Below are 26749 nucleotides of genomic sequence, written 5' to 3' on the forward strand. Positions count from 1 at the left end.
GATTCTGTTTTCACAAAGGAGGAAGAGGATGGAGGGGCAGCTCCAGAAAGGACTCGGGCTGTGAGGATGAGGGTGGAGATGAGCCTGCAGAGACATTAAGGTGCATCTGCAGAGTGGGGAGAATCTGGGCATGGGGAGAATTTCACCCGTGTTCACAGGGTGGGGGGAAGAAATGGATTTTAGTGAACAGATATTTCCAGCAGGGTAACGAGGGGCTTGTGGTTTAACACCCGCTTTTGTTCCCCAGATCGGCTGCCTTTGAGTGGGGACCAGAGAGGTGGTCACTGAGCTGACACATCCTTTTCCCTGCTGAAGGCTGCTTCTCTGGGAAAGGGGAGGACAGAGATGGATGGACACTCTGGAGGGGTGCTGCTCCCAGGGCTGCTTTTATGTGGGCAGAGATGTTTTCGGCTCGTCAGCGTGACACCTTCCCCAAAAACACACATTGCAGAGCGTGAGCACCTGTGTCCCGCTTTCAGAGTTGCTTTTGCTTCCATCTGTAACCCACAAACTCCAACGCAGTCAGGAATACAACAGCATCCCTGGAATCACTGCTCCCACCCAGCACTGGTGTCAGTATCTCGTGTTTCTCCAAAGCAGGGGTGAGCTCAGGGGCTGCTGGATGTGGTAAGGGAGAGAAAGGGGGCTGGGGGCACAGGGGGATGGTGCCAACCAGCAGGACCTCAAGGAGATAGTGATGAAAAGGGAAATAATCTTAGTAATGGGAAATGAGCTCTTGGGAAGTGTTCCTGGGGGAGTGGTTGAAGCTAAGACAGGGAAAGAATACACAGGCAGGGGATTTAGGGAAGGATAAACTTGAAGGACTGCAAAAAAAGTGTTATTTAGCTGCAGGAAATGTGAAGTGGTGCTTTTGTTCCACTCTGTCCCTCTGAAGGGGAACATGTCACAAAGCAACTTTCTGAGACAAAGGAAATAGTTTGGAATTGGTGCAGGGGGGGGCACAAGCGTGGTCTGGGAATCGATGGGGAATACAGGAGAAACTGCGGTCTCGTGGTGTTGGTTTAGACTGATAAACTAAAAATTTATTCTCAGTATCCAAGAGGTGTTTGGTTTTTCATCCTGCCTGGGAGGATAAAAGAGATGCAGTGTTGCGTGGTTTCTGATTTCAAAGCATGTACGAAAAGCTCTATATTAGCAATTATGGGATGAAACTGTGGAAAACTGGTACAAAGAAGAGAAAATTGGCTCCGACTCAGGAAACGGGATTCTGCCTCTGGGAGTGAGTTTCCAGAGGCACAGTCTGGGGTCTCTTCTGGGTTCTCTGGTGTTTATTTTTTTTAATGGAAAGGATTTGCACGAACAGCCCAAAGTCAGAGTGTTAAAGCTCACTGATGGAAGGAAGGGGAAAGCAGCCACAGCGACAGGGACTTGTCTCATCTTCCAGAGCAGCACAGACTGGAGAACACGAAAGGAAAGGCAAACTGATGAGCAAATAGAGGCTCAGGTGACATTTTTCCCAGGGGAGCTCACAGCTGAGCTGTGGGGAGGTACTGGCAGTGTCTGCCCAGGCAACACAGCCTGTCTGCCCCCACCCCAAGAGGGGAATGGGGCACATCCAAAGGATGAGCTTGTGATAGGAACAAGGAAGGGTTTAGAATTTATAGAATCATGGAATCATTTAGATTGGAAAACACCTCTGTGGTCATAAAGTCCAACGGTTAATCCAGCACAGCCAAGGCCACCAGTAAACCATGTCCCCAAGTGCCACATCCACAAATCTGTTAAATCCTTCCAGGACTGGGGACCCCAAGCCAGGTGCCCTTGGCCTTCTTGCACACCTGGACACACCGGGGCTTATGTTCAGCCAGTGTTGACCAGCACCTCCAGGTCCTTTCCCACCTGGGGAACCTCTCCAGACACTGCCCCAGGCCTATGGTGCTGCACAGGGCTGTTGTGACCCAAGTGCAGGACCTGCCACGTGGCCTTGTTGAACCTCATCCCATCCTTCCAGCCCAGCATCACCTCCAAGTGGCCGTGGTGCTTCCCACCACTTGGGGGCTCAGCTCTTCACCCTTGTCAGACACCTTGGGTGTCTGGGAGCAATTCTAATGACATCCCAAATTCCTCCAACTTATCTTCAGCCCGAGCCAGACAATCTCTGGCGAGTCAGGGATATGCCTATGTCTGCTCGACTGGAGAGCTGCTGCTTCAGAGGAGAGGGGATTTCTGCCGGGCCTCAGAGCAACATTCAAAATGCATGAAGACATGCTGTAAGAAGGAACTGGGGAAAAGACACACGAGCGTGAACCCGGGGCCGTGGTGAGCTGAACCACACAGCTGAGAAGTTCGTTATCAAGCCTGAGTGTCAGAGCATGCCATAAAAATTTAGTTTATCCTCAAAGAGCTGTGGTCGTGGAAGAAGGATGGGAGCGGGGAGGAATGGCAGCTAAGGAGGAGACAGGAGGAATATCAAGAACCTGTGTGTCCTGGTTTGGGCTGGGTTAGTTGATTTTCTTTCTAGGAGTTGTGGTTTGGGTTTAGGATGCGAATAATGTTCATAACACACAGACTTTTCATTGTTGCTCAGCAGTGTTTGCCCTGAGTCAAGGAATTATCTGCTCCTCTGAGGATGCTGTGGGCACAAGAAACTGGGAAGGGACAGCTGATCTCAACTATCCAAAGGGATATCTTTGATGGAATCATGATCAATATATAAACTGAGGGCCACTGCAGAGGGGCTGGCTGGGCATCAGCAGGTGGTGAGCAACTGCATTGTGCATCACTTTGTTTGCATATTCCAATTCTATTGTTGCTATTATTATTTTTCCCATTCCTCTCCTATTAAACCAGCCTTATCTCAAGCCATGAACATCACTTGTATTTTTCCCAATCCTCTCCCCCATTCCAGCACGGCCATGTGGTGTTCAGCTGCCTGCCAGGTTAAACCACAACGCCGTGTCAAGAGACATCTCCTATTTAGCAGTGTATCATGTCTCCCTTCTGGTTTTTAAACAGTTGCCTTTATCACTAGGAGTTAGAGCACTTGATTGACAAGGCTTGTAATACACCATGCAGTTGCCTTTATTTTTCCTACATGTTAAAGGAAAAGATACTAAAAATACAATTACGGTTTTGAGCCAGGCGTAGTCTGTTCTAATATAATTCATCTCAAAGACTATCCACCTTGCCTGCTGCACCCAAATCATTTATAAAACATTAGCATCTCCTGTGCTGACATTTCACTCCTATATTACAGGAGTTACACGCAGACTTAAAAAAAAATTAATAAAGTGCTTCTCTTCTTCATTCTCCCACTGAGAGCTTTGATTTCCAGAGTATGAAACGAAATAACCAACATAACAACATGCTCCACTTCTGAGGGACAGTGCCAGACTCATTCAGTTGCTATTGGTTAGAGAGAGTAGGACATGAGGGAGCTATTTCAGATCACGGATTATTTGTTCTGGCTGCATTGGACATCCCTTTAGTGGAGCTTTAGAGCCCTGTAGACAGAAAAGTTTGGGTAGGAGCTGGAAGGCAGAGGGCTTGATGAAGTAACCTCTTCCTTTCTCCTCCCAGAATTACTCTTGCTATTCCCCAAGAAGGGCATTTAAAAGAGAAGCATCCAAGCCTCTGGCCTTCCTTGCTTGCTGGAGGCCGTGCCCCTCCAGCTTCCCACTCTCACCATCCAGCTGCTCGTAAACACAAGTGCATCGGGGAATTTTCTGCTTCTCTTTTCACTGGGAGTTTCCCTTTTCATTTCCAGATACCTCCAAGGGATCTGCCACTGTGTAAGTACCCTCTCTCCTTCCCCACAGTGGCTGGGAGAGCAGATTTCCCTAGCTGGCCCATCCTTCCTGGAGCTAGTTATGTGTTTGATGGAAGCTGTTTTCTTCAGGATTTCCAGCCCCACACCTGATCCCCACACACAGGCTTGAAATACCGCCACTGAAATATGGTTATGGAAAGAACAGAAGCCTTTTCTTGTCCAAGATCACTTTTATTTCCCCAGTTTCTTTAACTTCAGTGTCTGTTTGGTCTCACATATCCACACTGACAGGGAATTCACACCAGCTGCAGAATTTGGGCAGCATCTCCCTGAGCCCACGGTGGAGCTGCCGGCTCTGCCATGCCCCCGACCACCAAACACATCCCCTCAGCACATGGTTTAACGCAGAGGAGGGGAACAGGATGCCCTGCTCCCTCTCCTCCACCTCCCCACTACCCCCTTTGTACAGCTCTCTTGGACCACGGATTTCCCTCTCCTGCCACGGACCAGAAACCTCGGGCACCGCGCTTCTCGCCGGTCCTCTACAAGCTGTAGTTTCCCCCCTTCCAGAATCTGTTCCTTTTAAGAAACAAAACCTCTCCTGACTCTGTCAGGTCTGTCTGCAGCCTGGCAGCTGCTCCTTGCTGCCCCAGTGAAAACCTTAGTCCAGCTATAAAGGTCCTCACGCCACGGCTGGGAAGCTCCTCTCTGCCTCCAGCCCCAAAACCAGCCCCTTTCCTCCCCGGGGCCTCGGAGTGCTCTCCGGAGACAGAGCTCTATGGCTCTATTTATTTGGGCTAATTAATCTCTCTCTCTCCCCCCACCCCGCCAGTTACAAATTAGGATGTAAGGGTGAATTTTGGCTCTCTGGGTATGGACTTTGCTGCATCGCACACAACCACCCCCCAACCCCTGCCAAAATTTAGCGCTCTGAATTGCTGAGAACATTGGTCCGTCGTGGTTCCCCCGCGTGTAACTGAGCCCGCCCGATGGCTTTCAGCATCTGTAGGCACTGCTGCCGGTTGGTTTTCTCAAGGGAAAAAAAAAAAATCATATACTGGTCTGCTATAAATTCAATAATACAATCCTTAGTTCTGAAGATACAGTTTCCATATAGTTTATAAACATTGTAAGACATACATATGGATAATTGAGGGGAAGAGGGGGAGCCTGTGCAATTGTTGGGTTTTTTTTTCTCTGATGTGTGAACATGGTTACAAAAAACACACCTCCTGCAGGTACCTCATTTCTTTTATGTGTTGGGTTCGTTGGGGTTTGATTTTTTTTGTTTTTGTTTTTGTTTTTGTTTTTGTTTTTTTTTTTTTTTTTTTGTTTAATTCCACCTCTAATCAGTCTTTCCTTTGGTTGTTGGCTACTCCAAGCCCAGCAGGCAAGCCCTGTTCTGCTGTAATGCCTGAGATATTCAGGGGTTTGAGATTGTCTTCTAAGAGATTCCCAGCCAACTTTGGCCTCTGGGTTTGGAGCCAAAAGGGCTAAAACGTGGGAGAACCAAATGTCCTTATTACATCGGCATCAGTGTCCTTGCACTCACTTTCAGAGAGAAACAGTGTAGGCTTAATCGGTGATGGTTTTTACAGCAATTATGTTCCTTTCAGTAATTGGAGGGGTCGTTCGGAGCGCTCTCAAACGAACGGGATTTCACAGGAGCATGGATACAGTCCATTTGTCCAGGTGTTGTCACCGACGAATTGGTTACCGTCCCTGTTATCTGCTTTTTGTAAGGTTGGCTTTTTTGTTGTTGTTGTTGTTAGGTGCTCGGTTAGGCTGTTTGTGACAAGGTGTGATAATGCCTTTTAATCTGCTCCCGCTGCGCTCGGCACAGTCCGGCCGGGCACGGCGACAACCCTCAGAAGCCGAGACAACGTTCTTCCCCTTCGCCAGGCCAACGCTGAGCCACGTACAAAAAAAGAAGAAGAAGAAAAGAAACTCTGGTCCTTTGTAGATTTGGTGGCAGTAACAGCTCCGCTCCGTCCGCGGCCAGGGGAAGGGGGGGCTCAGCGGATGACGGCCGCCAACACCACCATAAAAACCAGGAGCGACGCCCTGAGCCCCGGGCAGCCGGCGGCCTGCTGCACCCCGCTGGGCGGGCGGATGGGCGTCCGCCGGGTGCACTTACCCTTGCGCTTGGGGGACAGCGTGGGCATGGCCCCGAAGCTGTATTTGTGCTGATAATCAGGCACATAGTCTGGCACCTCCTGCCCGTTTTTGCGCGGCCCCAAGGACACCGGTTTGGAGGTTCGGTTACGGCTTTTGTGGCTGGTGCAGTTCTTGCCGGGTTTGCGGTAGCCCGGCCGGGAGCCGGGGGGGCCGGCGGGCTGGTTGCTGTGCAAACTGTTCTCAGCCCCTCGCTCCTTCCCCTTCTCCTTGGAGGACTGGTGAGGGTGGTGGGATTTGGAGGCTCCTCTGTCCGCTGTGGAGAAGGTGTGTGTTTTCATCTGATGGAGCGACTCGGACCCTGAACAGTTCCTAAAGTCTTCTGCTCTTAGCACCTTGAGGTCCTTGCCGTGCATCTGCTCGGGGGACTCGCAGATGACGCTGGAGCTGGAGCCTCTGAACCTATGCAGCCATTCCCAGAGGGAACGGGCTTTGCAGTCGCAGCTCCATGGGTTCCCATTCAGCCTGAGAAACTCCAGGGCTCCCAGGTGGGCCAGGCAGTCCCCCTGCAGCTCCGAGAGGCTGTTATTGAACAGGAAAAGGGTGGTCAATCTTCGGAGGTCATGAAAAGCCCGCCTATGAATCCACTGCAGCTGATTTTGATGGATGAGCAGCCGATCCAGGTTTATTAGTCCCCTGAACGTGTTCTGATGGAGGCTCCAGAGCTTGTTTCCATGGAGAAAAAGATGGCTGAGGTTAACCAAGTCAACAAAAATATCATCCTGAAGGAACTCGATGTGGTTGTCTTGCAGGTAAAGGTATTGCAGGTTGTGGAGGCCACCGAAAATCCCGCTGGGGAGGGAGCTCAGCCCGCACTTGTACAGATATAAGGCGTGGAGTTTCACCAGCCCTTGGAAAGTGTCTGCAGCTAAAGCCCTTAAGTAGCGGTTGTCCCCCAGGTCCAGCTCTTCCAGGTTGACGAACCCGTCGAAGGTGTTGGGGTCGATGAAGGTGATGTTGTTGGAGTAGATCCAGAGGGTGACCATGGAAGGGCTGAAGTGGCCCCGCAGCAGCAAGGTGATCTGGTTGTTTTGGAGGAAGATCCTCTCGCTGTCCTCGGGGATGCCCTCGGGGATGGTGACGAAGTTGTGAGCCTGGCAGCTGACGGTCATCGGGGAGGGGTAGCACACGCAGTCGGTGGGGCAGCCCAGGGCACCGGGCACCTTCAGCCCCAGCAGCACCAGCAGCAGCTCCGCAAACCCCCCTGTGCGGAGAGAGGGGAGAGCGGCGTCAGCGGGAACCGGGCACCTCCCGCCCACCCATCGCTGCTGTGGAGACTATTCCGGGTGAAAAACGCCCCCAATTAGCTCAGCCCTCCTCTCTGCTCATGAATTACCCACGCGGCTGTGATGAGTAGGCTCATCACCCACGGCAGTTAAAACGTGATGTATGGAGTACTCCCTGCCTCCTCTCCCTGCCTGCAACAGGCGCCTGGTTGTGTTCCCAGCCAGGAACAGGCAGGAGAAACTTTCTCGGTGAGAATTCACGCTGGCAGCGCAGGCAGCAGAGCCCCTTGCCTGCAGGCAAGGGAACGCCGCGGTGTGAGAGCAAACAGAGGAAATTCAAACCCTCGCAGGTGCCCCCCACTCCTCCTGAAATGCATCTGTTAAATCGCCTGCACGTATCGGAGAGGAAAAGCTGCAGAGATTCGGCAATTCCCAACGAACCACCTAAAATTACACGTGTGCAGTGAATCCCACCCCCCCAGACACCCCGAAGGCACAGACCCATCCCCACCGTCTCCTTTCACTACAGTCGTTAGACACCACCATCCACCCCGAAACCCGGGTGATTTACAGGGAAATATGTTGTCAGCAGTTGGTGGAAAAGGCTGAGCCGAAAACTCCGTTTGGAAGTGGGATGCTCAGACATATTTTTAAATGGATGTCCTGTGGCAAAGCATATTGCATCCTCTAATGCTACAGTACGTGCCTGTGACTGGGGCTTTCTCGCAGCAGAGAAGCAGAGAGCGAGGCAGAATCACATCCCCTCCCTCTGCTCAGCTCCCAGAGCTCCGGTTTCACCGCCCCGCTCCCGTCTCGCTCCCACTCCTCGCACCAGGCTTGCTTTCAGGCTATTCCTTCTGCGCCGAGTGGCTTTTCAGACTCATTGCACCAGACGTGTCATTTCTCATTCAGATTTTCCTCCTAGATTTGGCTTTTTCCTCTTACATGCAAAATTTGCTCATGTCTAATGAATTCTGCCTCTGGACTTCACGGGGAAAAGGAGTAGCAGCGGAGCAGCGCACAGCTGCCGGTGCCATCCTGCCCACGAGTCCTACTCAGTTTGTAATAATCTGAAAAACGAGAGTGGAAGTGGAGTTCATCTCTAATTACTCCACGTCGTTATCACCAGCTAGTCCAAGAGCTGGGACCCCTTGGGCTTTTACAGTCCCTCTTTTCAGTGCCTAATATGAGTTGGAGGCACAAAATCCTCACTGTTTTCTTATTAATTGTGTTTGAAATATAACTGTGTGGTTGCTGTTGCCTTTCCCCTGGTAGGGAGATCTATTGCCATTTAGTTAACAGCAGGTGGACCTGTCCATCTAGACCCATCCTTTCGAGGCAAAGTTGCCACATATTTTAGATAAACGGCGTTATTCAGACTCTCCATAAATCACCAGTAAGAGCCAGTCATCACTGACTGGGTGGTTAATAGGAAAAAAAACCAAAACCCCAGCATCACTGCCCAAAGCGTTGGATCAAGCCTTGCCTGGGAATGGGAATGAGGGGGATGACTTCCAGGAGCTGCCCTTCAGAAACGAACCACGGGCCACCAGGAGGGATGTCTCATCCCTGCACCACTGCCAAAAAGGGCTGGTGAGTCGGGAACGCTGAATTCGCGACAACTCCTACGGCTGTGTAGGAAAGGGAACACTCTCCAAGTCACTGCCGTAGCATTTTGGCTTTGCTGTCGTGCCTGAGCGAGGGGCTGCGCTGGTGGGAGCATCGTGCTGACTACCCTGCCAAAACGGGAGCCCTGGCTGCCACTCACAGCCTGGGAAACAGCGGTATCCTGAGGATATTGTGATTACCCTACAATGGGAGAGGTAAAGCAATGTTTGCAGATGTATTTTTTAACTCGAGGATGTGCTTCACCGAGGTGGGACGGCTCCATGTCCCCCGTCTTACCTCGGTGACACCGGAGCACGGGCGCCTTCCGTAGGTCTGATGTTTATTAGCAAAACCCTGCCAGGCACAAGTGCTGTGACGATCTCCCACATGCAGAGTCTGTTATTGCAAATACCAAATCACAAGGGCCTGAATCAATAAACCATCTCCCAGCTACACGCAGCAGGTTGGAAGATTACATATTGCTTCCAAACAACAGTTTTATGCGCTCTTCCGTGACACGACAGTTGCCAGGCTAACGGGATTACTGACAGGAGGTGGAGCCGGGCAGGGATCTGGGAGCATACAGGATTTCACGTATAGGGATGGTGATGACAGGAGGCTGTTAGCAAAGCGTGGTGATGGACCAAGGCAGCCCAGGCCTCCCTGGAGGATGGCCAAGGTAGAGGCTCCTGCCGAAAGGGAACGCAGTGTTTAACAGCTCACTGCCTGCAGGGATAACTCCGGAGGTAAAGGTCAGAGGGAACTGAGTCCATCTCTTTAATTAACAGGCGGCTGTGAGTTAATGGCTGGAGCTCCTATGGAGAGAGAGATGGGATTCCTGCAGCCAGGGATGCTGCTGAGGATGGGCTGAGGTTGTCACTGGTTCTCAGCTTCCTGAGAATAGGATGGTGGGAAAAAAAGACAGGGATGTCCTTCCCCCTGTTGCAACCTGGGAGAATGGGGAAACAGAAGGATGGACACTTAGAATAAAAAGGGTAAACAGGGGAGCAGAACTTGGATAGGGAGTAGGTTTACATTAGGCATAATGAAGGAATTCTTCCTTGTGAGGGTTGGGAGGCCCTGGCACAGGGTGCCCAGAAAAACTGTGGCTGCCCCATCCCTGGAAGTGTCCAAGGCCAGGCTGGATGGGGCTTGGAGCAGCCTGGTCTAGTGGGAGGTGTCCCTGCCCATGCCAGGGGGGATGGAACTAGATGTTCTTTGAGGTGCCTTCCAACTCAAAGCTATCTGTGATTCTGTGAAGGTCTGGACTCCCCAGTGGACGCACACAAGGCCTGTGGTCTCATCAAGGAGACCTTCCCTCCAAGCCTGTAAAACCTGCTGACTGCTTAGTGCAGTGAGAAGCTGCTCCTGGCATGCTCTGGGACTGGTCCCAGTTTAAATCTGGGAATGAGACCCCCAAAATGCAAAGAGGCCGTGGCCGTGGAGCCATGAAGCCCCCAAGGCTGGTAACACCAGCACTGGGATATCCAGCAGCCAAATCCCACTGGAGCGTGACAGCCTGGAGCACTTGGGTCTCATGGGGCTTCCCAGCCTGGAAAACACCTTGGGAGCCTCCTGAGAGGCCCCAGCCCAGCTCTCCTGAGAGTTTGACCCTGTCTAAGTTGTTATTCCTGACTCAGCCCTTTCAACTTCATCTTGTAAAGGTTGTGAGGCACACAGAGGGTCACCAGCCCGAGTGTCGGAGCTCACCGGGGAGGGAGAGCTTCAAAAGCGCATGGAAAAATCCTCCAGAAACCTGCTGGTGAAGTGAGTAAAACCAAATCCCTGCTGACACGGATAAAACCAGCAAAGGGGTGTTTATCTCCTGCCTTTCTCCCACTGACGTGCTGTGTCACCCCGGCCTCTGCTCACCGAATCCTTCTGCTGCCTCCTGCTCCTGACTGAGGTTTCAGTGATTGGAATGAATTCGTCTGACTGTCCAAACCATTTCCCATGTAACATCCCTCTAATTGGGCATTAATTAGGCATCAGTTAATGAATGCTTGAAATAATTTATCTTTGGATGCGTCCAGTTTGCAGTCTTACTTTTAACAGCACTAGACTCATTATTAGATTAACATCGTTATAAATGTTCTCCATTACCTGCTTGTTTCCATTGTCTTAGCCTTATTACTGAGAGTGAAAATCACTCCTCCCGCATGCATTATTGATGAGTAAGGACTTTCTATATGTAGCACGGGATTAATTGTTATACAGTGTAATGCATTTAGCGTGAAGCCTCAACTTGTGCAGGAGCTGAAAGCAGCCAGAAGAACGCAGACACCCGGAGCCAGCGTGATCGGCCAGACACTGCACATCTCTCTCCAGCCCAGACCAGGTTCCTCCCAGGCCGGTGCCAGCACAGGAAGAAATTTGAAAAAAAAACCCCAAAAACCAACAAAAAAACCCCCCTGGTTTGATACCAGGATCAAAGACGGATGGTTTGAAGGGTTGGAGCACTTCTCTGCCACCACGGCAGGGACTCTTGACTCTGCAGTGCCACTTGCTCCAGAGAGCCAGCTGTACCTGCCCTGGCAGTTTTCTTGCTTTTTAAGGCTAACACTTTACTGTAACTCTGAGCCAGGCAGGGACTCGGTTTCTTTAGAACATGATGCCACTTACTCTCATTAGGAGGCTCAGACTCGAGGCCAAGACATCACCTAGGACAAGGATAGGTTTGTCCCTGGGGGGGATGCACCTGCAGGACAACCCCAAAAGGCAGCCCTGCCACACACCCCAGCACCCCCTGCCCATTCCCTCTTGGTGAGCTGCTTCTCTCAGATGGATGTTTTCAACTCTCCACCCGGACAAGCTTATATGGGTCAGAGCCTGTCTAATTCTCCAGCAGGAGAATCCGCTCTCGAGGATGGAGCAGGTTGCTTCTCTTCCAAATCTCTCCTAAACCCACCATCTGCTTTGGGAGACCCATCTTAGCTCATGTCTACATGCAACTTGACTGCCTGCTTACTGTGTCCATTACCGGGGCTGCTCAAGCTGTTAGATTTATAAGCTCTTTAGAGCAAAGCCCTCGTCTTCTGGTTGCTGATTTATGTGTTTTTGCTGCCATAAAACACTATGTATAGCTACTACATAATATAAATAATAATACTTAACCGGAGTGAGCTACAAGTGGGGACAAAGCATCTGCTCACAGGAGGGATTATCAAAAAGGGAGAAGCTTCCTCATCATTCACCCTCTTTTGAGGCCAAACTCACACCTGCTCTAACACCAGCACCTCACTGAGCTCTAGACAGAGATTTTTCCTGCCCTCTTCCCACCCTGAATCTATCAAAGGATTTTTCAAAATCCACCCCTAACAAGCTGGTGCACAAAGACACGACAACAACCCCCGGGGGGGGAAGTACACTTTGAAACTTGGGAAGGACCTCAGAATTGGATGTTCACATAGAGAGAAACTGTTGTTTAGGGAGAAAAAGCAGCCTCAAACGCTGACAATTTCATCAGCCAAGTGAAGGACGATGAAAGGCAAGGACAGAGTAGCAAAAGCAACTGGGCACGAGCCAAGAGTCAAACTCAGGATCTGGGATGGTTTGACAAAGCAGTGTCAGATCTGTGCTTAGCAGCTGCAGGGTTTATTTCCTCTTATTCTCCTTCCATTTTTTTTTTTTTCCAACACAGGGGATAAAATAAACACACCCATGCTGACTGTCACAAAGCCTAAACTCTCCCTTTCAGCCTCTGTGCGAAGCCCCTCAGGTGCTGCCCCGTGGTCCTGCAGAAGGAGCATCCTTGCTGGGATTGCTCCCAAAACATCAGCTGCAGCTCCCAGCACTGGGACACAGCACGAGGCTTTGCTTTCTGCACGAGCTGCCTTTCAGCCAGAGAGTGGCAGCCACCCATCCACCTTCATCTTTTTTTTTTCTTTTTTTTTTTTTTTTTGCGACCGGTGTCATAAATAACTGACAGATCCCAGCTGTTTGGAGTTATGGTTTCTGATGGAGTGACAGCTGCTCCCAATCCCCCAGTCATCACCCCGGCAGTTCTGGAACATTTCAGCAACATAAAAATCATTGGAGATAATTTCGGTTTTGCATAATTTGGTTAGGCAAGCTGTGATTTAATGGCAATTATGACCTCCGAGGCAGAAGATGAGCTTGGAGGCTACTGGCTTCACACGACTTTAGCTCGGGGTGCAGCATCAGGGATGTTCCAGGGAGATGGCACTACAAGAAAAAAAAAAAAGCTTCTCCAGCAGCTGGAAATTGCCTTCCTTGGCTGGCAAGTGGAAACACTGTTCCCGCAGGAAGAAGCATACAAGGAAATTTGGAAGGAATAGTGCTAAGGAAAAGCTTAGGGAAGAGAGCAGTGCCAGAAGATGCATGAGGAGGTAGCTTTTAAAGAAAAGCCAGGAAAAGGCTGTAGACTGGGGAGTGCCTTTGCAAACCCTTCTGTGGCACCAGTAGCTCATGTGTTAACTGGTACAAATGTCCTCTCGGTCAATCTGAAAGCAAATCCTCCTCCTCCTGTGACTGAGATGGGAGACCCGGAATGAAGAATGGGCCGTGGCCTTTGCAGGCAGCTGCCTGCTCTGGGCACTGCCCTTTGCTCTCCCATCTCACAGGGTTTCTCCTGCTCTGGGCTGTGTTGCCTCCTCTCCCTGGGTGCTCCTTATCCATCCCAGAGCCCCTTGGTTTGCATTTCTCCAGCTGTGACTGAAAGGAGCAAACCCTTGGGCAGCCAAGCCGTGCTGGGAGGTCAGCTGAGGATGGAGAACCGTGCTGAGGAGCTCTGGGGACATCATGGTGTTTCTGGTTGGGGGAAAAACGTGATTTAACAGCAGGAACAACTTTTGTCCGGAGCTGAGAAGGTCCAATTTTCCCGCTCCATCATGGCTGTCAACCAGCTTGGAGTTCGCTGTGAGCTCAAGCTCAGGGTGGAGACCTGGGGCCAGCAGAACCCCAAAATCACGTCCTTTAGAGTGTCGCAACTTCAATTTACATTTGCTGACCTGGTAACTGGAGCTGTTCACCTTCCTCCACCAAAGTCAAGGCCAAGGTCACCTGGAAGTTTCTGGATGGTGGTCATTAACTCCTATTGCAGTTTGAAACCAGACCATAAATTTCATAGTGTAATAATGTAAAAATCAATAACTCTGTTTGAAACAATAGCTTTGTCTTCCATTTCAGCCGGCTCTGATATCTCCCCACGGACCACGTCCCTCTGAATCACACAAATAAAGAGAGAGGAGCGATGGGTGGCGGGGCTGCTGCTCCCCTGCCAGGTGCCCAGTCCCTCCATAGTTACAGATTCAATTAGCTCATTTATTCCTCTCTCGCAGTTAAACTCGAGGATGATTTAACAGGAAAATATAAGGAGCCTTTTATGCTCAGTCTCTCTGACATCCCGTCCAACAGAGTGTCCCTGAGGCTTTCCATGTGAGAGCTGCCCAAGCCCCTGCTCTCTATTGCCATGGGCAGCAGAGCCAAAACCCAAAATACTTCTGGAAGGATGCAGGACCAACTCACAGGGGCAAAAAATAATGAAAGTCCGCTCTTTCCCAGCCCTGGCTTTCCGGGCGAGGGAGGTCTGGCTTCCTTTGCTTGCTTATTTTCTGTTGTTTGCTGTAGCACTGGCTCAAAATATACATCGAGAAGCAGGATTGTCTTTCACATGTTGGTGGATGTGTGATCCTCAAAAACAAATTAGCACCGATTCACTTCTATATAGAGTGCAGCCGTCAGGGAATCACTCCTGAATTCACAGCGAAGGAAAGCAATAATGCTTCCAGCGTGCTAATCCTCTCCAAGAGCAGCCCCTGAACTCTCTCCTGGTGCTGGAGGCACCACTGGAAATTACAATTGTACTGAAAAAATAATAAATACATACAGAAATTGGCAGGGTTTGTGCTAGTCCAGAGGATTTGTACCCTAATGTGGAACTCCCTGTTTAATTAGCACTCCTCTCTGTCTGCATCTCCTCCTCCTGCTCTCAAGCTAGAGAAAAAGGGGGAAAAAAGGAGGTCAATGGTGGAAGTGGCTGTGGGATTGAAACTCGGCTATAGGAACTTGTTTAATTTAAATGCTTCTTTCAGGACTATCACACGCAGAAGCAGAGGGAGTGTAGAGTGTGTTTTCCCAGTATAATCTGCTCTGCTTAACCCCAGTTCTGAGCACACCTTCCACGGCAGGGATGCCCTTGGTGGAAAATTGCAGGGGATGCTGCTGGTCCTGTAGCTGCAGGCACAGGGAAAAACCCCAGTACCTCAGTGCAGCTCTGGGAGAAGACTTTAAATCAGAGGCTGGGCTGCTGCTTGCAGCAGTTGGAGACAGATCATTGGGATGGGATGAATGGGATGGGATGGGATGGGATGGGATGGGGTAGGATATTTCTCTTTGAAGGGACCTACAATGATCATCTGCTCCACGTGCCCAAAAGCTAAAGGTTGTTATGAAGGGCACTGTCCAAATGCCTCTGGAACACTGACAGGCTCGGGGCACCAGCCACCTCTCCAGGAAACCTGTTCCAGGGTCTGACCACCCTCTCAGGGAAGAAATGCTTCCTAATGTCCAGTCTAGACCTCCCTCGGTGCAACCATTCCCACATGTCCTGTCCCTGGACATCAGGGGAGACACACCATCCTCTTTTCCTGAGTCTCCCTTCCCTGCTGCTGCAGGGTTTACTGTGCCCCAGGGTCTCACCCCACTATGCATCTCAAAAGCCACTGGGACCTTTTCGGAGGGCAGGAATGCCGGAGGGAAAGGCACCTCTCTCTGTGCATGGGTGAGTCAAATCCTTGGGGCCCGCTGTGGCTGGAGGTGTCAGTGGACACCAGGATGCTCCTGCTTCTCCAGGAGAGAATGGCATGGGCCAGGGAACACCCCGAGCAGGGTTCCAGGCATGGACAGGGGTTTCAGGCACTGCTGTCCCGATCCCCAGCAGGCACCAGGCATCCTGGGCTGGTGCCCAGCACAGGACAGGGCTCTGACAGGACTTGCCAGCAGCCTGCAGTGAGGCCAGGATAGAATTTGGCAAAGGACAGGGAGATTTTGAGGTCCATGAGAAGGGACTAATAATTCCAATTGCCCCCGAGGAAAGAGAAGTACAGGAGGATGACTTGAGCTTAGTGGATTGTCTGAAGCGTCTCAGGGGATCATCAGATACTTCCACTCCCTTTTTGTCCCGAGGTGACAAGTTTTCCTTCCCATTCACAGAAATGCAAAGCAGTTCATTCACAGCAGTAATAAGAACGATGTCCTTTGTAAAACAGCCGGGGAGTGAACCCTTCGAGGTGCTTTACAGCAAAACAATTGCAGATGAAATGACAAAACCCACCCCAGCTGAGCACCAGCCAGATCGGTATCAAACGCTGAACAAGCTCATGTGTAGAGAAAGCAGATTCACCAGCCCGTTTCCCTGCCAGCAGCTGGCCAGGAGCTGCGGAGGGTTTCTTTAGGATCAGAAATACAGCCAAAACAGAGCAAATATGAGATGGAAGAGCAAAGTGACAGCTGCCCAGGCTCTCAGTGCACGCTCGGCTGCCCCATCCAGCCCGCATCCACTGGAGATGGAAAAACTGGAGGCTGTGGAAAAGTGGGGATGTGCTGGGTGGATCTTTACCTGGCTGGAGCTGGGAGGGGACAGCGACCCGACACAGGGAGGCAAAGATGGTTTCATGCAAGCTTGGCGAAAAGGGAGGGCATTAGTCCTATAAACTTGTAATCCCGGCCCCAGGAATGTCCTGTGCCACCGAGATCCACAAGCGAGTTCTGTACCGTGCCACATGGGCTCCCTTTCATCATCCCTTTTCAGCCTTTCTGCATTTGAGATTTACTGGATGTCCTTGTGTTTGGTGGAGAAGAGGGCAAATTGGAGCCTGTCGTGTACCTTCTTCCTCATTCAGCAGCAGATCATTCTGCCTGCAGCAGGGGGGAAGGAGACGGACGGGCAGGCATCAAAGCTGCAGGCTCTGTCACATTTTCTTCCCCCCAACCAAAAAAGAAGTGTTGGCGTCATTTGGAGCCCAGCCCACAGCCTCAGGTCCCTCTCCCACACCCAAAAAGGGCAGCAGCACCTTTCCCTGTGCCCTTGGTCTCCTCTCAGGGCCATGCCACGAGCCCTCCAAGTGAACATCACCAGCCGAGTGAGCGCCGCAGATTCCAGCAAAACCCCATCCCCAGTGGAGACGTCAGCCAGCACGCTGGGTCAGGAGCACGGCTGCCTTTCAGGGACCTCTCCTGTGCTTTGCACTGAACTTTTTACCAGCTCATGAAAAAGGCAGTGATGAAAGCAGAGCAGTGTGAATAGCTGAGCTGTGCCTCTCCTCTGCCCGGAGTCCGGGGCCATTTGGAGGCTTAATGAGCCGGTAGGAAATGCCAAGTGCCCAGTTGGATGTTGGGCATTGTCACTCTCCCACACGGCTCTTGGGGTGTGTGGGGATGTGGGGGACCTGAGGACTGAGCAGCAATGCTTTGCCAACCCCTGAAATCTGAATGTTTGGAGCAGCTGGGTGCTGGGAATGAATGCGCAAGCAATGAACGTGGTCAGGATACGGCACTCTGCTAATATCCTGCTTTGTCTAGCTCCAGTGCCGGTATTCCAGCCCAAAATATCCCCCTGAACATCCCTCCGGGAGTGGACTTTGTGGAGATGCTGCACATCCCCCCCAGCACCACGCAAGTGCCTGCATTAAAAGCTTAATAAAAATAGCTTGATAACGGGATGTGTTCCCATCACCGGCAGCTCTCGAGCCCGCCGCCGATCCCTGTGCCTCCAACACAGCCAAGGCCAAGTAATTACGGGATGGGGGCTGCAAGGTCTTGACAGTCTAATTTCTATTAATTACAGCCTGTGTGGGATCCTGTTGCTGTAGAAAGGGAAGATGGGGAGATGGGAAATCTTTGCAGGGCTGGGAAGATGATGAAGGTTGGCGGTGCCGACTGGCAGCAGCCAAAACATCCAGGCTGGCCACAGCAAGGAGGGGTTTATGGTGAGAAGCAACAGGTTGGGCTGGATGGAGTGATGGGGATGTTCTAACCTCCTCCTCCTCATGCTGTGCTGCTCGAATGCACGTTTTGCAAAGTTAAAACAAATCGGAAAGAGCGGAAATCGGCAGTTTTAAGAGGAAAGAAAAGAAAACAAAAATAAGATCTTGGCAGAAGGATAAAGGAAGGCAACTGAAATGCTCATTAAAACTGAGGGGCCCCATTTCCCTGTCCAAGTGGCCACATCTCTGGAGGCTCCCAGATCCTTTGAAATGCCTTGTCAGACAAAGTCTTTCATCCTACCTGATTCTGGCTAAATTCATGGACCCAGAAATTTTCACTGGAAGCGTGAAAGACAGAGCAACTCCATTCTGACTTTTCACTTCCCATCTGATCGCTGTTGATACAATTTATTCCTATGACAGCATCTGCTGCTTTCATGGGTTTTTTATTCTGAAGTACAACTCGTCTTTGTTAGTCCCATTTTCAGGCCTTTCATCATTTGAGTCACAACATAAAAGGCATTTAAACACTCCTGCTTGGAAACCAGGCTGGGAGAGGGTGGGAGCAAGGAGATGCCATGTCTCCCCAGCCCCAGCCCTCCTCTGGCACGGGATGGGTTGTCCTGGTGTGCCACAACCCTTTCGTGCTCCCACGTGCCTCTTGCCAAGGATGGCAGTGATGGGGATGCTGTGGCTCCATTTTGGAGTGATGCTGTGAAATCCAGACTGGCTTTGAGGTGCAGAGCCCTGTAGACCATGTCTCTGTTGGGGCAGCATCTCTCTCACCTACCACTGACACAAAGAGTGTTTCCAGGGGCTCTGTGCCCTCCTCGTCAGCCAAACCTCTCGTTAGACAACTAACTGCCTTTTGCTCTGCGGCTCCAGACCAGGCTGTGGTGCTCAGCTCTCCTTGTCCCTGTGCTGGGGGGCTCTGCCACCCCTCGCTGCCACCCACACCCCTCTGAACTCGCCAGGGACGTTTGTCTCCACCGGTGCCAGCAGATCCCGCTCTGCCCTGGCATCTGCCGTGCTGCTGGAGGCACCGGGGAGTTCAGAGCTACCCACAGAAAATTGGAGTCTAATAATAGCTCCGTGGTGTTGCACCAGCAGAGAGAGCTGGAACAGCTACGTCTGGCAGGGAGAGGCCACCGCTGGCTGCCTGCGCCTGCCCGGGCTCCTGTCTGCTCAGCTGGAAGAACAACGCCTTTCCCGGGATCCTCCTCCTTGGCTTCCAGCTTCCCCTGCAGCCCCCCCTGCAGCTGAAGGACCACTCTCCACACTTCAAGGATTCCCTGCCACGGCAGCGTGGCTCACACCACTCCCCAAACCCCTCCCCGTGCACATGGGGCACGGGGCTCCACGCCTGTGGTGGGGTTTGGACCAGGTGGAAAAGCCACTGGGGGCACAGAATGGGCAGGACTCACCCACCACAGCCCTGGATGAGCATCTCTAGAATGTGCTGCCCTGTCCCCCTCCTGCTTTAATTCCCCTGCCATATTTTCCACTCCAGCAGGCATTGCTGGCACCTGAGCATGCTCCAGCAACATCCCTCATCCCACCTGGTATCTCTCATCCTGGATCCCATCCCTTGTCCCCCAGCTCCCAGGAAAGTGAGCGCAGCTGGAAACCGTGCTGCTGCTTATTGGAATAACCTTTCAGGATTCATTTAGTGCCGCTTGCTTCCACCCCACCTTTCCACCGTCAGCACTTTACTAATTGCAACTTTTAACTCGTTGTGCCTGGGCAGCCCCAGAGCAGCTGCTGCTGTAAGGAATGGGGTCCCTCTGCCCCCCCCATCTCTCCTTCCTCCTCAAATAAAGGGTCAACCTGGCAAAGTGTGAACACCACACTCACCCCAGCTGGCATGGCCCCGCTCCTGCTCCCAGCTCACCCCACCACCTTCCTGCTTTGGGAAAAGATCATCCCAGAAGGCCACAAATCCCAGGCAAAATCCCAGCCATCACCTGGGAGCATAAATCAGCGCATGGCTGGGCAGGGAAGAGGCGAGAGATCCCGACGGCTATCGGAGCACTGTCTGCCTGAGACTTATTAAATTATGGCTCTCGAGTTCAGCATCTGAGCCTGGCGCGCCGGGGCCCGGGCGGGAGGGGGGTGGGCTACAGCCCCCTAATTCAATCACGGGGCAGAGGCGATGGTGCAGCTGGTGGGGAAGAGGAGCTGTCGCTGTCAACACAGAGAGAACGAGGCTTCCACATCCTCCCTGAGTGGCTCTGCCCACTGACCCCTCACAGCTCCATTTCCCAACGCACTGGGAATGGCTCCGTGTCGCCGCTAAGGGCTGGGGTCTGGTGTGGCATCGGTGCCACCACACAGGACTGCACTGATCCAAGGCCACCTGCACTAAAGGTGGGATGTTGCCAGCTCTGCTGCCACACGGCTCTCTGACCTAAGAGAAAACGAGCCAAGAAACGACATTTTCAGGAAACTTAAGTGCTTTTTACATAAGTGCAAGAGCAGGGCAGGAGGAAGATAAGAAGCTGTTTCCCAGCTGACAGCGAGTGTGACTAAAACTTGGGAATGCTTTGCACAGGGGTTCAGGCACTGTGGTGATGCCCATAGCATTGAAACCTTGGCAGCTGCGAGGGAGATGAGGACAGAGGGACATAATCGTGTAGGAAAGAGAGGAGAGAGAGCTGGGAAGGCAGAAGCTTTCCCTGAAAGCATTTCCAAGGTCAACGCTTAAAAGTGGAGCAGAGAGAGAGGATTTGGCTGAGGCAAGGGAGCGGGACCACGCTGGGATGCTCAGTGGGAGACAGAGGAACGCTCAGCTCCCACACCAGCACCGAATTACCCAGCCCAGGGCTAAGTGAGGCACCCAGACAAGGTCACAGTCCCACCGGAGCGGCGCGGGAGCTCCGGCTGCGCCGGCTCCTGCCTCCACGGCAGCAAATTCAATCGTGGCCAATAACAGAGTGGAACAAAATCCAGCAATGCAATAAAACCTCCCGGCGCCTTGTTCACCTGAAGCCTGAGCAGACGGGGCTCGCACAGGAGGTGGTGGTGGCACGGCCTCTGTGGGCAACCTCGTGTCTGGGGAGGCCGGGGAGGGGAGGGAGGGTTTGAAACGGCCCTTGGTGAGCTTTCCACGGGTGGCACTTCATCCCGAGGCTCACGGGGAGAGGGGCACGGCCGGATTTCTGAGCAAGGGAGAGCAGCTGATTCCTTAAGAAGCAGGGAGGTGAAATCCAATTGTGCAGCATCCACGGCTGCCATTAACCTGTCTGTGTACTCCCGGGGCCGCCCATCCCTCTCGTCCTGACAGCCGGGGCTGCCCGGCACACGCTGCCCCGGCTGCCCGGGGATTTGTGTCTGCGGCGGCACACAACCCCGCCGCAGGCTTTTCTCCCGTGTTTTCGCGCTGCTTCCAGAATGGAGCGCTGGCTAAACGTCCCCTGGTGAGCTGGGGAGCTGTGGAACCGATTCCTGGAGAAGGAGAAATGGTGGCAGCCTGCGATGGGAGGCTGCAGGAGGAGCTGCCGGGGAAAACCACAGCTCCAAAGTGAGGCCACGAAAGATAATGGCATCGGACTTCCATGAAGGAGGGTCCTTAGGACATTCCTTGGGAATACCCCTTGGGCATTCAGCTTGTAGTTTCATCTCCATCAAGGGAGTGTTTAGATCTTAATGGCAGCTGTTGGAAGCGCAGACGGGTTTGTGCCAGGGTCGCACGTTCTTGGAGGAGGCAGCCAGGTGGGCATTAGAGAGGTCTGCACTGCCAGATGTTCAGCTGGAGCCCCCCCAGATGTGCCAGCAGTGGCTGACAGGGGGAAAAGGCAGGATATGGACACGCTTTGCTCAGCCCCACGCTCTTCCCGGCCCACAGGGAGGCTGAGAGCAGGCTGGTGGAGAAGGGAAGGGAGAGGAGAGGTGGGGAGCAGGGAGGAGGTGCAGCCAGCCCCGCCAACCGCCTCACTTCTCTGCATCCCAGTTCCATTTGCAGATTTATTAAATCGAGAGCCAATTCCTACATAATTTCTTTCAAGCAGCTCCACCTCGCAGGTGTGTGGAATTTATTTGAGATAAAGAAAACCATTACAGAGAGACAGCAATCTTCAAAGACCACCTCGGAGACCTGAGAGAAATAAAAACACTAGCCCGTGCAAATGTGCAATTAAGTTTCAGAATACTCCTGCTCCATGAAAAGCTCCATCCCTGCAGAGAACAGGCCTTTAAGGCAATTTTCCCAAACCCTATTCAGCATTCACTCAAAAATGCCTTTTTAAAACAACATGTGATTTTTTTTTCCCCTCCCTGCTTCACTCCTCCTCCTCCCTGCGCTTGCTCCTTCACTTCCAGGTGGGACACAGACACAGACAGCTCTGGTGGGGATGTGGTTCCTCCCCATTTGGAGGGGGACATGAGGCACAGGAGGGGCCCCATCCACACAGGCACAGCTCTGCCACAACCTCCAGTCATGTCAGATCCACAAACCAGGAATTTTTAGAGCTACTCTTGTTATTCAAGGAGACCATGACACCAGCATGGCCCCGCCTGGGGACAATTTGCCAACTATTCCCAGGTGAAGGATCTTCATATCCCTTATTCATGGGTCATTCTCTGCTTGGTGATTAATTAAAAATGCATAATTAACCTGTGGAACGCACTGCCATGAGGTATCGGGGAGGCCAGGAGCTTAGCAGGATTCGGGGGAGGATTATATGTTTAAATGGATAATGAGAACATCTGGTGGTACATTAACAGGGATGAAGGAGAATTAGGGAGAAGAGCTTGGCCTGCCGCCGGCACAGGGTACGGGAGGGCAACCACGGGGCTGGCTCAAGGAGGGCACTGCTGGACCAGCCTCAGGCTTGGCAGAGACACAAACACACACCTGCACCCTTGGGAAGGGTGATTTTGGGAATGAGTGGGTGTGTCTGGGGATGAGGCAGTGACAGAGGTGTCACCACAGGGCTGGCTGCCTTCGGGTTGGAGGTGGCTGCCTGGCACAGCAGGATGGTCACAGTGCTGCCAGCTCCTTGCCAGAACACCCAACCCAGCAGCCACCTCTTCTTCATGGAGACCAGTGGCATGACCCTGACCCCTGGAGACACCCTGACAAATCAGCCACGGTGCCCTTCAAACCCCAGGAGAGCATCCATCAGCCGCAGCACTTCCTGCAGGTGACACCACGCTTGCATGCGCAGTCATCCGCGCGGCTGGTGGCGAGCTCTGAAGTCGTGGCACGCGACCAAGAATCCAAGGAAAGTGCAGGAGGCACAAGACCAAGCCCCAGCCAGCCTGTCCATGCAGGGTATCCCAGCCCAAGGGCGTGCAGCCCATGCAACAGGCGGTTCCTGGGGGTCTCCAGCCTCAGAACAACATGCGGCTTCCAGGACTGAGCCTGGCACACACCTTCTCCCTGTGGCAGCATTCCTCATCCACCCCAGGCTCCACACAGAATCACAGACACCACCCTCCATCCCCCTTGCACGGTGGGCACAGACCATGTGCTTTGCTTCACTTCTTTCCCCCAGCCTCAGAAGTTTTCTTAGAAAAGCCTGGCAGCCAAAGCCAGCGACTCCGAGAGCAAACTCCGGGCTGACGACAGGATTACTAAATCCCTGTCAGCAAACAGGGCTCAAGCAGCTGCTCTTTTGCATTGCAAATCTGCTGCTCCACTGTTAGCACCAACTGATGGTTGTGCAAGGCCTGGGAACCACAACCTCCCGGGGTGAAAAGCACTGAGGGCTCTCGGCAGCGTCCCCAAGAACTGGGGGTGTCCTCAGCTCCTCATCACACTGCATCACCAGGCTCCTGCTCTGCAGCAGCTCGGAGAAGGAGGGGATGCTCAGTCCTCCCAGCAGGACTCTGGATGCTCTCCATGTCCCTTCACCATTTTGCAGGTGGTGCCACCGACTCAGCAAGATCGGGCAACCAGAGGGATTTTGGGTGTCGTGGCCCCTCTGGACTCGCTGCTGGTCCCCTGGGACGAGGTGGCTGCAGCACATCGTGCTCAGCCTGCCGAGCACGGCCGGGGCCTGCCGGGCCGGGGTTAATCTCGTTGTCACACTTTCCCTCCTTCTTGCTGGCTCGGCGCGCTTTGACCCGCTGTGAAATTGTGGCCAACAGCACTGAATATTTTAAGAGCAGCAATGCAGTGATGGCCGCGCGGCGGAGCAGCAAGGCAGGCCGGGAGCTGGGCTGGGCCCTCACCTCCCCCCCCGCCACCACCAACCCATTAGCACAGTTCAGGGAAACCTAAAAAATTCAAAAGACACTGAAATATGCAGCATTTTTTTGCTCTCTCTGGAAATGACGCGCTCCGCTTCCCAGATGCTCCCGAGTAGGACGTTGTAAATAAGAGGCTTTATGACACAGAGGGTGTTGCCAATGGGGCTGAGGGATGCTGCAGAGCCCAAATTGACACCCCACTCCCTCTCATGCCCCTCCGTTCCATGCTTGGGCTTGGAACAGACCTGCACTGCCATTAGTGCCCATCCTCACTAGCGCAGTGCAGCCATTTAAGGAGCTTCCCCTCTCCATCCTTGGCCTCTGCTGGCTGCTCCCTGCCCCTTTCTCCCCCGGGCTATCCCCTTGGCACATCCCTCCTCCCCTCGGCCGGGCGGGTGGGACGCGGGTGCCGCAGGACCTGACGCAAACACCTGTCCTCAGCACTTCTGCTATCTGGGGCACAGCAGAGCAGCAGCGGTGAGGAATTAAAAAAAAAAAAAAAAAAAAAAAAGAGAGCCCTATTTGCATAAACCTCCCAAAAAGAGGAGCTGGAGCCTGAGTCTGGAGAGCTGGAGTATCAGTCAGGAACCACCCGAGCTGGTAGGAAGTTCAATAAGTATTTGGGAAGCATCACCTTGGAGCTGGGCACGTTCTGCCACCAGGTCCCTGCATATCCCCAAAGTGCTGCCCCAGGGCTTGACACCCCATCTAGGAGTGACATTGGGACACTTTTGTATTCAGGTCTTAAGAGGGCCAGATTAATCGCCATGTGCTGGATCTGTCACGCACAGGGATATATATTCTTCTCAGAATTTACAAGTAGTTCTGTCTGAGAAATAAACAACTGGAGATAAAAATTACATTGTCACTGTGCAGGTGTGATCGATGGGCAAGACCAGCCCTCAGAGTGCCGGCGAGGTGCCACTGGCACAACCTGTCCAGGGAGCACCAGCACCTGGGACAGCTGGCAGATGCCAAAGGGACTCTGGGAAAGGCAGTGGGATGTACTCCACCAACGCCAGCCTGTTGTGTCTCTGTCCCAAAAGCCAAGAAAAGTGGGAACAGCCACCAAGGCTATCCCCAAGTGAGGGAGATGACAAACCCTGGAGAAAATGCTGGTGATGGGTGACCAGGATGCAACTGTGGGAAGATGCCTGGAGCAAAGCAGTCAGAGGCAGAGGGGGCTGCAGCCCCCAGGTCAGCTCCTTATAAAAGCCTCTTGGGCTCTGTCTGAAGCCCCAAGTCCTCCTCTCCAGTGTGTTTCCAAGGTCAGCAATGGGCAAAAGACACAGCCAGGCTGGCAGCCACTGGATTCCCCAGGGAGGTGAGAGAAGGATTGATGCAGTTTACACCAAGCCCCTTTCTAGTTTGGTTTCTCCTTCATCCTTCTCTGCTTCCCGTGGCTGCATTGCCTTGGCCCAGCTTGTCATGGAGTGACAGAGCACATTGCCTGCTGGGGTCACTCCCTGGGGAGGGACAGGCATTGGCTCCCTCACAGTGTAAATCTAAATTCACACTGAAAGCACTGAAAAAGCTCTGCGTGGATCCTCTTCCCAGCCTTCGGCATCCTAAGGAGTCATGACTCGGCTCAGCCTGCCGGGATGGAGATCCCAAAACCATCTGGGGACATCCAGCTGCCCCTGAGGCGGGTGCCTCGCTCCAGGCTGGCACCCAGCAGCTGGTCCAGCAACTGCCTTCGGTCTATTAATAAAGCTGGAGCAGCTGGTAGAGCATCCACCGCGCCAGTCCTCGGGATTTATCCACACCGCTCTGCCTTATCAGCCATGCTTTTCACAAGCACTTAAATTCAGGAGGAAAAGGAAAAAGTGAAATCAGATAGAAATGCAGGTCTGTTTGCTGTTTTCTCCAATGAAATGGTTCTGGGTAAACAGCAGACGCCTTTGATGAAATCCCAGCAGGCTTAAACAATAAAGCTGGTTACAAACTCAATCTGGCGCAGATATCAGATCTGAAATTGTTTCAAAAAACATGTCAACATTTTCTAATGCTGCTGCAAAACTTCCTCGGCACTTTGCCACAAGCTGCATCTGTGACGCAGGACCTGCACCGCTGTCCCAACTCGTGCTCCCACTGCTGCACTTCCCAGGGGGAGTCCTGCCCTGGCACCTCTGCAGCCCTCTGCCTGCTGGGAGACCCTGAGCTGCAGGAAGATGCTCAGCAGCATCACCTGGGAGGCAGGAGATGCACATTCCCAGCCCTGTGCTCGGGGAACACTGGGTTGTTTTCCAGCTGTAAATGCAGTTCCCATCCCCAGGCACAGCCTGGCCGAGGCTTTGCAGTGCTGGAGGTCTGGCAGTGCTGCTGGACGAGGGGCGTCAGGCAGGGTGGGCATCCCCCTCATCACATCCTGGATATGGAATTCAGCCATGGGTTCATCCCAGGCACCACCAAGGACAATTGACTTTTCCGTGGAAAAACAATTTGCAAAACGTTGTGGTGGCAGAGGAGCACAGCCTGGTGCCCCTCCTGGGTTCTGCCTCCTGTGTGCCACCTCTGCATCCTGCCGGGACACCAGGGCAGGATGAGGCTGCATGGGGATGCACAGGTCCAGCTGATGGAATGCCTGGCTGGGGGCAAAGCTTGGTCCCTCTCCTACACCTATGGCACAGGCTGGTGGGCACAACGGGGACTATCCAGTGCAGGGTAGCTGGGTCAGGGTGACAGGAAATCTGGCAGCTCCATTGGTGTTGGGACCAGGGACCATCCAAACTCGGAAAAGATGAGGAGCTAGAGTGCAATGAGGCACCTCTTGCGCTGGCACTGCCAGGACCAGCCTGCCAGTTACCTGGCACTGGCAATTCCCAAACTCCGTCAGCACTTGGGGTCTCTGGAGGACACCAGGGGATGCAGGT

General features: G+C 52.8%; 1 protein-coding gene across 1 annotated transcript in view; it reads right to left on the reverse strand.

The window, feature by feature from the left end:
* Positions 1-2760: 2760 nt before the first annotated feature.
* RTN4RL1 (reticulon 4 receptor like 1) overlaps positions 2761-26749 on the reverse strand; it is a 30954-nt gene continuing 6965 nt past the window's right edge. The window contains exon 2 of the mRNA XM_066202021.1: positions 2761-7109. Coding sequence (XP_066058118.1) covers positions 5746-7109 — 1364 coding nt within the window. The 3' untranslated portion in view covers positions 2761-5745. The remainder of the gene's footprint in view (positions 7110-26749) is intronic.

The sequence above is a fragment of the Chamaea fasciata genome, unplaced genomic scaffold, assembly GCF_029207755.1.
Source record: "Chamaea fasciata isolate MVZ Bird 193981 ecotype frontalis unplaced genomic scaffold, bChaFas1.0.hap1 SCAF_21, whole genome shotgun sequence".
NCBI lineage: Eukaryota > Metazoa > Chordata > Aves > Passeriformes > Sylviidae > Chamaea > Chamaea fasciata.